This window comes from Microtus ochrogaster, chromosome X (assembly GCF_000317375.1).
Source record: "Microtus ochrogaster isolate Prairie Vole_2 chromosome X, MicOch1.0, whole genome shotgun sequence".
Taxonomy (NCBI): domain Eukaryota; kingdom Metazoa; phylum Chordata; class Mammalia; order Rodentia; family Cricetidae; genus Microtus; species Microtus ochrogaster.
The window spans coordinates 5,575,639-5,591,746 of record NC_022026.1 but is presented as its reverse complement, the minus strand read 5'-3'; the positions used below and the strand labels follow the sequence as shown (position 1 = coordinate 5,591,746).

The 16,108-nt window shown below is 36.0% G+C and overlaps 1 protein-coding gene across 3 annotated transcripts in view; it reads right to left on the bottom strand.

Moving 5' to 3' along the window:
• The window catches only part of Tenm1 (teneurin transmembrane protein 1), an 825,611-nt gene that overhangs the window by 83,485 nt on the left and 726,018 nt on the right, over positions 1-16,108 (bottom strand). For all 3 annotated transcript variants that reach the window (XM_026784949.1, XM_013350458.2, XM_026784950.1), the window contains one exon: positions 15,207-15,439. In XM_026784949.1, coding sequence (XP_026640750.1) covers positions 15,207-15,439 — 233 coding nt within the window. The remainder of the gene's footprint in view (positions 1-15,206; positions 15,440-16,108) is intronic.

Here is a 16,108-nt window from a genome sequence, read left to right as displayed (position 1 = left end):
TTTTCTCAATAAAAAAAAGGAACATTAAAAAAAATAAAAGGTAAGGCAAGGTAATGAGCGCCGTGTGCATACATTTTTTCACCCATTTAAATACAGTTCAAGAGGTATTAAGGAAGATCATTTTGAGCTCAATCAATAGTGTGCAAACAGAAGAACGACATACATGTGTAGGCTCTTTCTTGTTCTCTGTCTCACACATATGCAAACACACATGACAGCTGAGGGCCAGCAAGATGGCTCCATTGCTTAAGGTTACAAAGCCAGTTGTGCTGATCTAACACTGATCCCTCAGGCCCATATAGTGTAAAAAGAGAGACCCAACTCCCATAATTATGGGAGTTGTGTTTTCTGAAATCTGCTTTTGTTCTGTGGCATGTGTGTGTGCAAACACATACACACAAATAAATGTAAGGAAGGGAAGGGAGCAGAGAAAAATGTAGAGCTCAATAAAAATCAATAAAAATTTATTTAAACAAACAAAATAAAATATGACAGCTGAGTTAAAGTAAGATATTCAGGCTATTCAGTTTCACGAAGCAAAGAACTCTGTGCACCACCAGTCCTTGGCAAGTTGATCTACAGGTTTGATAATCTTGGGCACAAGAAGATTATGTAAAAAAGTATTGAAAGAAACTAGATGTGTGTCATTTCCAATGTCTCATCTTGATTGGTCATCCCCAGGCCATTTCTATCCTTTCTTTCTCTAAATTGAATCACACAGATACGTTCATGAGTGATATGAGAGGAAGAGGGAATTCAGGCTGTAAGGCTGCAGCTTGAATCAATGTACCTAAGCTCCCAGTGCTCAGCCTTTCATCGTTGTCTAATGGTAGGAATCATAGCTGAGGTGCCCATGTCAGCACGTTACTGTAAAGGCCAAATAAAATAACAGCTGTCCTGTCTGTGAGATCTTTCCAAAAGGTGAACACGAGTGATGTTAATATTTATTTATGATTCTGATTAACAGTTTTCTGGTATCATGCTGTGGTATATCTAGTACGTGATTACCAACTCCAACATAGCTTGACTTAGATGGCAGAAGCCCCGTGAGTAATTCTGTCAGCATCTGCTCCATGCTGACAGTGGTGATCAGTCTGAATAGCATCTTGTATTATTATTATTCCAGTCAAAGCAGTAAGCAGTCTATGTTAGCTCTGAAACACACCACTTTTCGATCCCCATTGTTTGGCCCATACCATTTTTCAGACTGCCACGCCCTTTCTTCTTTCTACTGTTCTAATTCTGGTCTTCTGTCAAGGTGCAACACACAGCTAGTCACATGATTTACAATATACACACTGACTTTAATATTTGCAAATGTCTTTTTTTTGTTTTTTTTCGAGACAGGGTTTCTCTGTATCTTTGGTGCCCGTCCTGTCCTGGAACTAGCTCTTGTAGACCAGGCTGGCCTCGAACTTCCAGAGATCCGCCTGCCTCTGCCTCCCGAGTGCTGGGATTAAAGGCTTGTGCCACCACCGCCCGGCTTGCAAATGTCTTGGTGAAGGTATTTTCTTGGCAATTTTAGTGGTGTTTTTGCATGATAGAAATTGTCTGGTCCTATTAGAAGAGGTATATAATGCAATTCCAAGTGGGTAAGGTTAAAGTACAACATGACTTTAAGTTGCTAATCTAAAGCCAACACTATTAGTAAGAATGTGATATGTTTCTGACTGTACCCAAGAACACTGGGCCTAGTAGCATATGCCTGTAGTCCCCAGCACTTTGATATAGAGGCAGGAGGATCAGTTGTGTAAGGCCGGGATCATGTACAGCAAAATCAAGGCCAGCCTGGGTTACACAAATTTCAATTCGAATAACAAAGAAAAAAGCACAATATATATTTTACTTGTATAGTTATTAAGACTTTGGTAACAAATCCATGTACTCACAGGAAGAGCTAAATACTTTTATTTCTCTTTTACAGTTACCCTTTAATTCTCAGTTACTTACTTTCTCCCCTTTTGCTTTGTTCTTTGAATTCCTTTTCCTTTTCGAGTTGACTTAACCTATTATGGATAAAGGTTGGAAGCTAGTTCTTGGTTTTCCTTTGTCTCGTCTCCCTTTCAGATTATTCTGCCCTTTTCCTTATTTTCCTTACTGTCTTTTTTTAATCAGAAGATATTAATCATTTCTTGAACTCTTGCAACGTTTAATGTTGATATCATATAATGAGTCATCTCTTGTCTTCCCAAGCAGATTATATCCTACCTAAGGGTAGGGCCATGCCTTTTTTCTTTCTTGAAGACTTTTGAATTTGTTGTTTGAAAAGCTCAACCAAAAAGTGAAACTCAGAGAACACATGCTTCTTTTCCTAATAATATGTACTGGGATGATGATGTTGATTTTTCAAAGTAGCTAAAATTGGCGAGAGTCTTATCAATGGCAATGTGGAGCTATTGGCACCAGTGTTTCATTGAAATCAACTAAATATATTGGAAGTATTAATTAAGATGATGGCAGCTCTGGATATCGGTCTGATAACAAGCAGGCTTTTGTATAACTGGCATTAGCATAGTTCTTACATAAAGGAGGACTTTATATGTGTGTAGAATAAATGACGTAGGTCTTTATTAGAAATAGAACAATATAAGCAATTAGAAAGTAGTTAATAACAGTGAGCCTTATAAATAAAAAAGCAAACAGAGGAAAAATGAAAAAATTTAATTTATGATATTTTGAAGCTGCAGTGGTTCCATAATTCAATTTCCAAACATTTCTAACATTTTTAGGAACAAGAGAAGGTCAGATTATGTGCAGTTCACAAGCTGGTGGTTTGGACCATCTGTGACATCTGGATAGCATCCTGTAAATATTCAAACTGATTCTTTGAATAAAGTCTTAATGTCAAAACTGGACTTCAGAAATAAAATACTGCCCAGCATTAAAAATAAAAAGAGGGTATTAAATTTTAACCTGTGGTTTCACAAACATTTTCTTGCTTACTGAGCTTTAGCTTTTATATCATCTAACACAGCCCTATTCAGTTCACTCTCCATAGACATGGCCTTCACCCCCATTTTACTATTTTAGAAAAGGCGAAAAGGCACCTTGTGAGACTAAATCCTAAAATAGGGCCAGGGTAGTAGATTTCCTGCGGTCCTGATTTTACTTTGTTCAAGATGATAGAGAAAGGACCACAGAAGTAAACTGTAGTACTAGTGTTAGCAAAATCTATTCTGATAGATTTTAGCTTGGGAAGGGACAAAGTAGACTTGTCAATCTGTTAGTATGGCTTTAATTTTCTTGGGTTAGAGATGCCTTCCAAGATGAGAAATGATGCTTGGCCACGCAGGGAAATTACTGTTATAATCAGCTGCCTTTCCTAAGTAAATGCTGGTAAAATTGGGCCACCTACCCACCTTCCTTTCCCCCAAATCCATTACACACTTTAACAAGATTTTGAAAAACCAAATGGAGTAGCTAGTAAATGAAACTGGAAGAAAAATAGAGCAAATAACATTGGAGCTTCTTGGCCAGGCTTTGATATTTGGGGCTGGAAGATAACCTCACATTTGAGTGGTTAATCCTGTGACTCTCCAGGGAGAAACTGTAAATGGGCCAGAACTCACTCCAGAGGAAACAGGGACTTTGGTCAATGATAAAGTTGACTCATTACAGTGATGCTTTTTTCAGGAAGTTCACAGTCAGCCATTTAAGTAACTCTGAATGTGGGCATGTACGAAAAGTGCTGGTAAGCTTGTAACTAACAGAAGAGGCTTAAATCCAATAAGTTCAGTTAATAAGAGATGAATACTAGTAACCAGATAGTGCTCTAAACACACTAGTTCAAGGCCAATGCTCTTAAATGTTCTCAATTATTGTTACCTGTGCCTCATACCTTGCTAAATGTTTTGACTGCTGTCTCTATTGAGAGAAAAAAAGCCTTGTTTAAAACAAAACAAAATAAAATACTTTTTAAAATATTTATTTGTTTATTTATTATGTATATATACAATGTTCTGTCTGTGTGTATGCCTGCAGGCCAGGAGAGGGCACCAGACCTCGTTACAGATGGTTGTGAGCCACCATGTGGTTGCTGGGAATTGAACTCAGGACCTTTGGAAGAGCAGGCAATGCTCTTAACCGCTGAGCCATCTCTCCAGCCCCGAATAAAATACTTTTTGAAATTGATTTGTCAGGTACAAACTTTCAAGTTGTTTTCTAACACACTTCCTGATTCAAAATGTTTTAAAACCGGGCAATATTTCAAGTGGTAGACAAGTCAGGACACAATTCTACTAACGCCCATGCACCCATCACTCAAATTTAACACTATTTCGTTCCCGCGTCAGAAAAGAGAAAACATCATGGATCCAGTAGAATCACCACCCCTTCAGTCTTCCACCCACTTTCCTTTTTTTCCTTACAGGTATCACTATTCTGAAATTAGTGCTTATCATTCTTATACATTTTAAACTATATTTTTGCATATTCATATATCTACAAATAATAGATACTATTAGTTTTATATGTCCAAAATTTATTTAGATGGAGCAGTAGGAGAACCGACTTGATCAAAAAACATTATGTGCATGTATGAAATCCTCAAACAATAAAAAGATTTTGTATGTAACTGGACTCTGTAGCACAGTTTGTGATTGGCATATCTGAGACTTTGGATTTGACAGATGACACCATAAGATAAACATCAGAAATAAGTAACTGTGCTTGTTGCACATGAATGTGACTGTATGCATTGCTTGAGAAATGCACATACAAAATATTTAAAACAGTGAATATTATATAATGTACCACAAATCATATGCTAGTCAGGAAATAAATACAATAGTATACATTCTTTTGTGAAGGAAAACATATAGGTGTGGATGGACTTGGAACAATTTGCTAAAATGGCTTACTATTAGAGGGCTGTGTTTATGGAAAACAAGTCTGGAAGTTTCTCTTTGTACTTTCTCTATAGTTCAAACTTTCAAGCAATAGAGACTTATTAAATTTATATTTTTCAAGACCTTTAGGCTCAGTTATATCAATAATGAAACTATGGAATACTTAAAATCTTTGTTCTTTATACTACTCTTTTAAAAGAAATGGAATTAAATATTTTTACTATCAGGCTGCAAGGATTGCAATGGTTTTTTATTTACATTTCTTCCTTGACTTATGGTGTGACACCTTCATTGGGTGTTCTTTCAAATGCTCAGATGAGAATAACACATTGTCAACTTTTTATAGTGTGATATTCTTTCCTGAAGAGTTGTCAGCCATGAAAACAAAGACAGGATAATGCATGTTTGTGTGTGTGTGTTACAGTACTGTGGCTATGCATATATGCACAGCTGCACTTTACTTTATAACTAAGCACTAATTAGAATATAATACTTTGTGTTCTGTTAACTTGTAAAAAATAGCAAAAGTCTGTGGTTTTGTGGGCTGTAGATCCAAAGCTCTGTACATATAAGGAAAATGCTTTACATCTCCATCCCTTCTCAGAAACTTAAAGATAATAAAATCAAAATGACTTGCAATTCCTTGTGTAGCAGTGAGCATAGATATTTAGATATGTTTCCTTCCAAGCTTTTCCCACCATAGAGTGACACTGCACTCAAACCTTTGCAGATTTAGCAGCACACAATCAATGCCATTTTGTGTTCTGGACTTATCACTAGATGTTATTTTGTATTTTCATTATGCCTCAGAGGTTAGTAACATGTGGGGGTTTGTGGGGAAAATATCCAGTCTTTAGATGTAGACAATAAGGGGACACACACTTTCTACAGAAATACTTAAAATGAGAAATAGTATAAGTAATAGGTCTGTTTTTCTTTTCGATCACAATTTGCTAGAAAATCTGAAGAATATCAGTTAGAAAATACTCTGCTCAGCCTAACATTTAGTATATTAAAGAAGATACTATATATTAAATCATGCTACTGTATGCTTATTTGTTTCTGACTGGGGTGAAGGAAGTCAAAGTTAGATTTATATCCAGGGGAGACAAACTGTGGGCTGCAGGGAGGCACCAAGAGACATTGAAACCATCCCCCACTTTATCAGTTTGTTTCTTGCATAGATAGCTTGTAAAAACCTGCTTTTCTTTTCTTTAAAACCAAAACGGCAGCTGCCTTTCTTGTATGGGCCATCTGTAATCGTTAGATGAAGTGGCCCAAAAATGCAATCAATTGTTGAATTAAAAAATAAAAATAAACTTTATGACTCAATATTCAGTTGTGATTTAGCTCATGGTGATGTTAAAGTCCAAGGATTTTGAAAGATGTCTTGGTTTACTTTATGTTGTTAGAGTTTTACTCTGTACACCTGTTTATTTATTTAGTATTTAGTATTTCTAGAAGCTAAAAACATCATCTGATTAGTGCTTCCTCTGTTGACAGGTTAATATTTCAGATTCCCTGAAATATCAGTGGACTGTAGATAGAAGATTCCTCCAGAAATCGCCAGACTGTGACTCACAAGGTTTTGAATTCATGCTCACCCCCATATATTCAGCAAACATGCAATTACAGGGTCATTTTGTACTGATCTTGGATGGAGCTTTGATCAAAGTTTTAACTCTAACATTTTTTTCATGTTTTAGAGCCTTAAAAACAAACACTTTACATGGAAGGAAATGTCCTAATTAACTTCTGAAGAATTTGTACATTAAAATATCTTACCCTGCTGGAGAAGACTGATAAAGCAAACTTACTACCTTCTGCTGAAGAGAAACTGTATTTAGAAGGAACTTGCTATTCTCATAAAACTTTTAATAGGAAGAAGTGAATCAAATTCCTTAATTACCATTTTATGGTTGGTAAAAGGGCAAATTACGTGCCATCCATTTCTAAACTTCTAAATGTCTCTGGTGCTTTTAATTAAAGCTGCCATCTAGAAACTACTAAAGCAATTTTACGCAATTAGTTATTTATAGGTTACCATAATACAGCACTCAAAATATGATTCAAATGATTTGCAGCCTGTTAGTGTGTGATTTCTGTCATTATTTTATTTTTTTGGTCAGGGAGTTTTCTTTGAAATCAGTTGAGGTGATTCTTAAGTGGACAAACGGGAAATGCATGGCACAGAGGGACTGTGATAAAGAGGTAAAATTAGTTTGGGTAGTGATCTTAAATTTTAAAAAAATCATTATAGTTCTATGCTTCCAGTCTTAAATCGAGGGGATTATGAGTTGCATTCTTGACAGTGTGCTGTGAAGATAAAGTACAGCCAGCTCTCTGTATATGCGAATTCTATACCCGTGGATCCAACTAACTATAGATCGAAAATATTAAAAAGAAATTTCAACTGCAATTGAATGTTCACAGGTTTCTTTCTTTTTATCATTCCCTAAACCATTTACATAGCATTTGCATTGTATTAGATATTGTAAGTAATCCAGAGATGATTTAAAAGGTAGAAAGACTGTGCATAGACCACATGCAAGTATTATGCCATTTGATATAAGAGAGTTGGACATCTTCATGGATACCAATGGATGAACTTATTTCATTCTTAATCCTCCACCTTTCCCCACTCTCCTCTATTCTACCAGATATCCAGAAGCAGACTTTTCCATGTTGCCCTGAGTACATCCTATTTGCTGGCTTTGGGTGATCTTGTCTACCTAAACATGTCCATACTCCATGCCCTCAAGGTTCCTATGAAGCGTTTTAACATCCTGCTGTCCCAGACAACTTCATTTTCTGGACACTAAGTTTACATCTGAACAGAATTCTTGTAGAATAAATTTTATGGTGAATCAAAGGGGGAATTTTTCTGGCTACAGGTGACTTGTGGGGCATTACCTAACACAAATGAAAACCAGAACTTAGTCAAATCGCATGCAACAATTGTATCCTAACCCAGCTTGACTCCTGATTCTCTTGTAGCTTCATCCTTCCCTAGGATACAGAGCATACCCCTTTTCAAAGTAACCTTTCCAGTGTACTGTCAGCTACTGTAATCAATATTAGTAACAACACAACAACACTGATCAGAACTATAGGTAACATTTACTGTGTATATACTCCAATCTATCTATTTCATTAGGCAGCTTATTTATTTGGTGCTTTTATATTTTATTTTATTATTACTTCATTGAACAAGTCAGTTGCATGGGTACTATTAGTATTTTCACTTTCAGGATGAGGAATTTGTAGCTCAGAAAAGTTAAACACCTTTCCCAAGAGTGAAGGATCTGGGGTTCATACCTAATTCAGTTTGATTCTAGAACCTGGGTGGTTATCAGTATATCCGTCCTCTAAAATATTACAGTGTTCACAGAATTGATAAATGCATGGGAGTTACAATAAATGCAGAAGAGGCCAATTACTAAAACTCCTGTGACTTTACAAAGCATGAACATATAACAAAGAGTTCAAGCCCAGATGACACAGAAAAGGCAGGTAGCCAAGGCCAAGTCTAATCTCGACTTCTTTTTTTCACCAACTGCTTATGCCTTTTGAATTGTAACAGTCAAGTCAGGAAAGTCCTCAAGCCCCAGTTGCTCACACAAACCAAGGTTCTACTCCTTTCATTCTTGTTAGCAGACACATTAGAGCGAGTGTATACAGAAACTGGCTAAGCTCTTAGTATGAATGGATAATAGGTACTGAACGTTCTCTGCAGCAGCCCCTGTAAATTCTAAGATACTAAGAACTTAGTTTATGAAAGAAATCTCCATTAATTTAGAATTCTGTATCTTTTTAATGGCTGCATGGTATTTCTTCATAGATTCCACATGCTATCAAATTACTTTTGAATTATTAGGCTTCTAATTTTTGACTGAAGAAAAATATTGAAGAATACCATGTGGCTAAAAAAAAATCACAGTACTATCGGGGGGTTAAAAATGGCATTTTGTTAAAAGTTGAAGACTGTGAAACAATTTTTCCATAAGCTGCTTCTAATCCTAACAAGGATGTTAGATAAAACAAAATTACATGGGAAGGACCTTGCAAGCTGTGGCTGGGCATTTGGTCACAGGTGTCAGATGGTTGATATAACTTAAAAAGCAGATTTTATTTAAGTGATTCTCTCAAATCTTTCTTACTTACCCCAATGCCTGACTTTATTTCTCTCATCTTCAGAGAAAAGATATATTTCTTTGAAATCCCTGAGATTCATGACTCTTGCACCTCTTATCCTCATCTTAATCTTAGGGCTATGTCTTTGTTCTCCCTCCTATTCCAATTTTATTTAAAAATATTTTTCATACACTATATTTTGATCTTATTGTTTCCCTTTTCCCAACTCCTCCCAGATCCTCCCCATCTTCTCACACATCCAACTTTATGTTCTCTCTCTCAAAACAAAACAAAACAAAACAAAACAAAACAAACCTATAAAAACTCCCAACAAGACAAAAACTACCTAAAACATACAAAATGAAACAAAAAGGACCACAAAAGCCCCTCTGGAATCCCTTCTGTGTTTCTCAACTAGTCCCAGATATGGGCCTGTTCTGGAGTGTGTTGATATAGCCAGTGGCACAACATTAGAGAAAACTGATTTCCCCTCTCCCGGCAGATATCAGTTCCAAATAACTTTCTGGTTAGGAGTGGTATTTTGCATCTACTTCTCCTTCTCAGTCCTTGGGATTTTTGTCAGGTTTGAACTTATGCAGATCTTGTGGATGCTGTCACAGTCTCTGAGTTCATACGGGCATTGATCCTGTTGTTCTCCCTCTTATTCAAAGCCCACTCATGTATCAAAATTTTTGTTTGTTTTTCGTGACAAGATTCCTCTGTGTAGCTCTGGCTGTTCTGGAACTCACTCTATAGAACAGACTGGCCTTGAACTCACAGAGATCCCCCTTTCTCTGCCTCCTGAGTGCTGGGATGAAAAGCATGTGCCACCACTGCCTGGCTCAAATCTTTTGACTCTAGGATAAGATTATAACTCCTTACTCACTTCCTTCCTTCTGCTATTACCCTGAAATCTTTTTAAACTAGAAAACACTTATTATTTTTTAGAGTCTTAAATACAGCATTTTAAATTACTGCCGTGGCTTGTCTGTAATTTTGTTCAGGATTATTCTTCTTATACCTCCAAATGGTTGTCACCAAGAAGTCATATAATATACTAAAGGAATGCACGAGAATCATTACTGCTCTCACTCCACTGGAGAACCAAAACAAACTCCTTTTTCTCCACTATGTTCTCTTCCTAATAGACACCACTGATGCCAGTAAGAAGTCACTAATTGTTGTCTTATCAACTTTTTATTAATCACATATATGCCAATTGGGAATAGTATGCAGATGCCCAAGGAAAGAATAGTGTTTAGGAATGTACCTCAGATTTAGAAAGGAACAGAAACTATTGTCTCTGGATTTTATATTATCCAGATTTTGTAATTTCCCATAAAGTTAAAAGGAATCATGTAGCTAGTGTCATGAATACCCTAAAGCCACCTAATAAAGGTGTAAAGACAAGAATTATTTCTCTTCCATGGAAAAACTGTTGACACTCAACTGGATATTGCCTAAGCCCTGCTGACTTCTGAGGTCAATTTATTTAAAGACACATTTGAAAACAGAGATATAACCTGTGGTGAGGTCTAAAGAAACATATCAAGTCATTGATAAATTTTAGCCTGTCCTGTCAATCCTTCTCCCTTTGTATCTACTTGGAAAAACACAAGTGCATTCAGCTTGTCACCAATTTTGTTTTATAACCCTACCTAGTACCATTTCACATTTTGCTTAAGTACTTGGTCATCTATTACATGACTCATTAGTTTGAGTTCTCTGTAGAATTAAAGAAAGTCGCAGTAAAAATAATAAATGGAACCTAAGTTTCAACGACATCATCCATGCATGTTTTAGAAGCATCTTTCAAAGTCAACTCAAACTCATATACAGTGCTAGGGAACAGTGCTCCTTCAACTTCTTCTTAGCAAAACCCTTTGAAGTATTGATGAGTTAAATGACAAATGTTTCTTGTTATTGGGATTCAAATCAAAGTTTATCACATCGGAAGAGATAAAGGTTTCTTCCCAGGAGAAGAACCCAGGGACTATCATATGAAATTCTATTTGAGGATGCTCCAATTTTTCCTTCAAACAAAATTTGTAGTTACTACTGCAGTCAGGACATTTAATAAGATGAAGGTTTCCTGTCTTGGTCCCTTAAGGAAAATTTGGTGAAGTTCCTAGTTGCAGAATCTTCCAAAGAGAAGTGACAAGGTTTCCTGGAGATTTATTTGAATAATTACAAACCATGTAAATGTTATATGTTGCACTATCAGTACATAATTAGTTAAAAATCAGAGAAAGTGTTGTAATAGGAAAATGAAACTTAACTGGAAACTACTTGTCTTATAAATATTTTTTTTCCTGTGAAATACAAGTCACTAGATTACAAAGCATTTCCCCAAATTTGTATCCTCCAGAGAGATACTGAATTTCAGTCCAAAGATGTGGAATATGGTATAGTTTTATTGTAGGCTTCTTCATAGAAGATGTTTTATACATGAGGCTAACTTGGTTTGAGTTCTGGGTTGTTACCTGCATACTACGTGATCCTGGGCAAATCTCTTGCTCTATCTGAGTTTCAGTTTCTTTTTGTACAATGGGAATCATAGCATTGTACAAACTGAATAACACACAGTAGTTTCTCTGAATGCTATAGCACTCTTTACTGTATTCCATTAGAATCCAAAATGAGACCATTTTGAATTCTTCAACTTAGACATGAGAAATTTCGTGATCCGGTGTTAAAATTCATGCTGGCTCAAAAATAGTTAATGGCATTATTGTTTATTTTAGTGTTGCGGGAAAGGGAACCATGGTAAGGGATAGTGACTTGTACAACCATTCAAGGAAAACCTGGCCATTATATGGATAAATCAAGGACATTTAGACTCTCTAGCCTGCAATTCTCAATTGGCTGCCATTTCTCACAAACACAAACAAATGAAGAAAGCAATGTGAAATGCAACACACCTTCTGATCCCTGAACTTTGGTTGGTAGGCTTTTGATGGGATTTAATAATATACTCCAACGTTAGCACAGGGATCTCAAAATGCATTATATTTCAACTTGGTTTTAGAATAGGTTCAGAAACTTAATGAGCTGCTTTGCTGATCAACATTTCCTAGCCTTAACCTTGAGTAGTTAAAAGGAATGTTGGAATGTCTGCATAAAATTGCAATATGTTGCTTGTTAAAGTGTGAGAGCAATGGCTCTCAACTTTCCTAATGCTGCAAAACTTTAATATAGGTCTTCAGATTGTGGTGACCTTCAATCACAAATTCATTACTCCTTCCTAACTGTAAGTTTGCTACTGTTATGAATTGTAATGTAAATATCTTATATGCATGATAGCTGGTATGCTAACCTATGTGGGATGAGAACTTCTGTCTTAGAGTAAGCTTTCTTTCCTAACCAAGAAATGGTACCCCCAGATGTACATTTCCATTTTCTACTGATCTACAGCTTTTCTTTATGAGCTTCAGTGTGAGGGGAAAAATGTAAGCCTCTCCTTAAAGCAATCCATTAAACAGTTGCTGTCTTCCAAAGGAGTGGCAAGAAGGAGCTGGTGCACATGACAGACAATCGTATAGCAAAACTACAAACAAATGACACTTTCTTGAGAGACAAAGAGTATGCAGGAAAACTTCAAAGATGAAATAATCAATTAGTCATACTCTTTTCTCAATTTACACACTGTAATTTAATAACTTCTTGCATGCATGAATTTCCCCTCTAAAAAGTTTATGAAATTGCCCTATAGCAGCATTCCATGTAAGACTCAAACTTCGGAGTCACTGACAGTTGAGTATGGAGATGGGAGTTGCAGCTGGGTCCTTGAGTTTCTCACCAGGATGTTTAAAGTGACTGATGTGTGTACTGATGTTCCACTACAATCTGAGTGATATCAAACATTGTTTTCATGGTCAAAGGATATGGTACATACCTACATAGTATATACCATAACTTTCACTTCTTTAGGTATTCCAGTTCACTCATTGTGTCTGGACAAATACTGTAAACCTCAGCTTCAAGAACAGTATGTGAATGTTGTTCAGCTAAATTCAGACAACCAGATGTCTGTCTGTGCCTGATGTACTCAGGGCTGCTTTGAAAGGATTAGAGTATATGTAAAGAAAGTTGAGTGAATCAATATGAAATAAACACATACTAGTAGATATGACAAAAAGAAAAACTAAGTTTGATATTAGCTTTAATAGATGTATAATTTTTGGTGCTCTAATTACTGATACTTCAAGAGTTCATGCAAATCCTGCTAATCAGTGCTCTTATTGCTGCTTTCCAAGCAGGAAAACTACAGCAAACCAAGTCTTTGCTTTATTTGGAAAAGCAGAAATAGTCATTCTCTATGTGGCAGGCTGAATGGGGTAGGTGAGATGAGTGGTTTTCAGACTAGCAGAGACGCAGGAGGATGTCAATTTTAGGCACAATACAAGCCTGATTCCTCCTTATTGAGTATGCAGAAATCTTTATAATACTCACAAGAATTTTAAATCAATATAAAATGTAAGACCCAATCTGATATATTTTCTTGAAAGATGAGCTGATTATATGTTGCACCTGAGTTATACACTTACTTCTTGAATATTTATTGTGGGCCCAGTGTGTGGATGCAATAGGAGTTGGTGCAGAGAAGAAGAAACACTTTACTATAATACTTGGGAGATTTACATTCCCTTTGGGAATACCTGGCATAAGTAAGACTTATTTAATTGATCAATTATAAAATAAACAAATTTGATGGATTCTACATCATGTTCCGAGTAGGTAGGGAATGGGTAAATTTATAAAATATTAGATGCAGTTTCTCTTTGCAACATTTTATAGAAAAAAATCTTTCTATTTATGAAGGAACTGAGAAACAAATGAAGGCAAAAACATAACCTAGTGTTAATTTAAGAGTGTAAATACTATTTAAGAATTTCATCTTTAATGGGCTGGGATTGGCCAGAAGGGCTTTAATGGAGAAATGGTAGTTGACGAACCTGAATACTTTGAACTATCACAGTAGTTGGAATTTAATTCCAGTATGGCAAATGTCATATGGCTATAGAATAATCTCTTAATATATGAAATAGTAAGTGGCTTTCTATCAAATTAAATACATTGGCCTCACAGTATTTATTGACATGGAAAGGTATTTATAATACATTAAAGAATGACAATATATATGATGAATCTACTCTGAGAGAAATAAAACATGCTACACATAAAAATTCTAAAAAAAATAACTACTATAATGTTAACGGTAATTTTCTTTATGTGCTAAGTTTATGCTGATTTTAATTAAAAATATTCTCATTCTTCCCTTTGTATTTTCTGCAACAAAGGTGTATTATGTTTAATACTCAATGCTGGCTTTGTGAAATCCAGTGAAATGAATACTTTGTAAAACTCACTAAAATAAATATATACACATGCATCTATAAAAACGTAGGAGAAAGAACCAAGAATGTCTGAACAATTAAGCAGATGAGCTAGATGATACGTGATGACAGAGCATCTGTAAATTTAGAAGTCTAAGGTGGACATATGATTGAGTACTATGAAATTATAAAGTTAATTGGGAGACACATACATATTCATTAAACTACAGGCAATTGAGGTAAAGATTGGTCTTGCAAGATAGGGAAATGAAGTTGTTTTTTTTTTAAGTAAGGCTAAACTCCCACTAAAAGCAAAATAATTGGAATCTTTTATCCCAGAGTTGATTTAAGTAAAGAGAAAAATAAAAATAGCTTAAAAATTATCTAGATTCTTTAAAGGAAGAAAGGTTCATTAATGGTTGTTAAGCAAAAGATAGAGATGCTGTGAGATATTCAGCATTTCTGACAGTGGTGGAAGTTGGCAATAGACCTCCCTAGATCCAATGCAGGCCACAGAGCAGAAACAAGAGAGTGGAGACTCTAGACTGGGACCAGTTAACTCCTTAAGTGCTGGATTGTGTGGAGTTCCCAGAAAACAGCACCCAGTATAGGTTAGAAATCTTGAGAGGCACTTCAATGGCCCTGGGCAGTAGTTATTTGCTAACCACACTAAAATCATATCAATCATTTGATAACAATTATGATCATACTAACTAATGCATATCATCTAAAATTTTGCCTTGATGTACCAATCTTCTGTGATAGACTCTGGAAAAGCTGTCTGTGAGAGGAAGAATGTTGAGATACACAGTATGACCATAGCTTTTAGATTTGGTGAGATCAAACAAAATCTGTAGTCAATTGAGGAATGAATTTCTGTTTATTTTACCTCGAGGGCTGTTCAATGATGCTTCTGAGGCTTTGCCACCATCTCCGCAGTGACTCTGGTCAAAAGGAAGACACTGATCACCTGTGCCGGCCACCACCTCAAAATTCTTAGTCAGATCTTTTGTTTCCACAAGAGATTTCAGTTTGTAGACTTTTCGAGTATTGGTGTCTGATAGGTAGAGTGATTCAGACATAGGATCCATAGCCAGATAGTACTTGTGTGCAGGGCTTGTGCTAGGGAAGAGGAAAAAAATAAGTCATTAAAAGCAATTTGTTCAACATGTACCCTTGGAGTCTGTCTTTTGTCACAAGTGGAAAAATATTTTAATAGATTAAAGAATTGATATATCTTCCAAGGGTCTAGACATGTATTTGTTTTTCTAATAATGAGTCTAGGTATGAGAGAATCCAAATCATCCAGCTAACCTATAACGATGCTGACCTTTTGATGTTGTTTATTGAGAGTAGAAAGAAACAGAGAAAAATATCTCAGGAGCTGCTTTTCCTATTCTGTCATCCAGTTACCAGCTGGGTGATTGCTTGTGTCAAGGTCACCTTGAACTCACCAAATTTAACACAATTCTTGTTTTCACCTTCTTACCCATCTCTCGGCAAATTGTTCCTTGGTCTTTTGGTCTTTCTGCCTCCCCTTGGGACACTGCCATCTTCCTAGGTGCCTGTTGTTGATTACAAGGCATGTTTCAAACTAGAGGACTATTGATCTTGGAGGGACGTGTCTAAGAGAATACCATTAAAGTTCCAAATTCCCTCTTTGAAGTGAGCAATGCTTCTCTACACGCTTTCCCTTCTGTCAGACACTGGTGAAATTTAACATTTATAAATTATGACACATATATGTATGACATATATATGTATGACACACACATATATATATATATATAT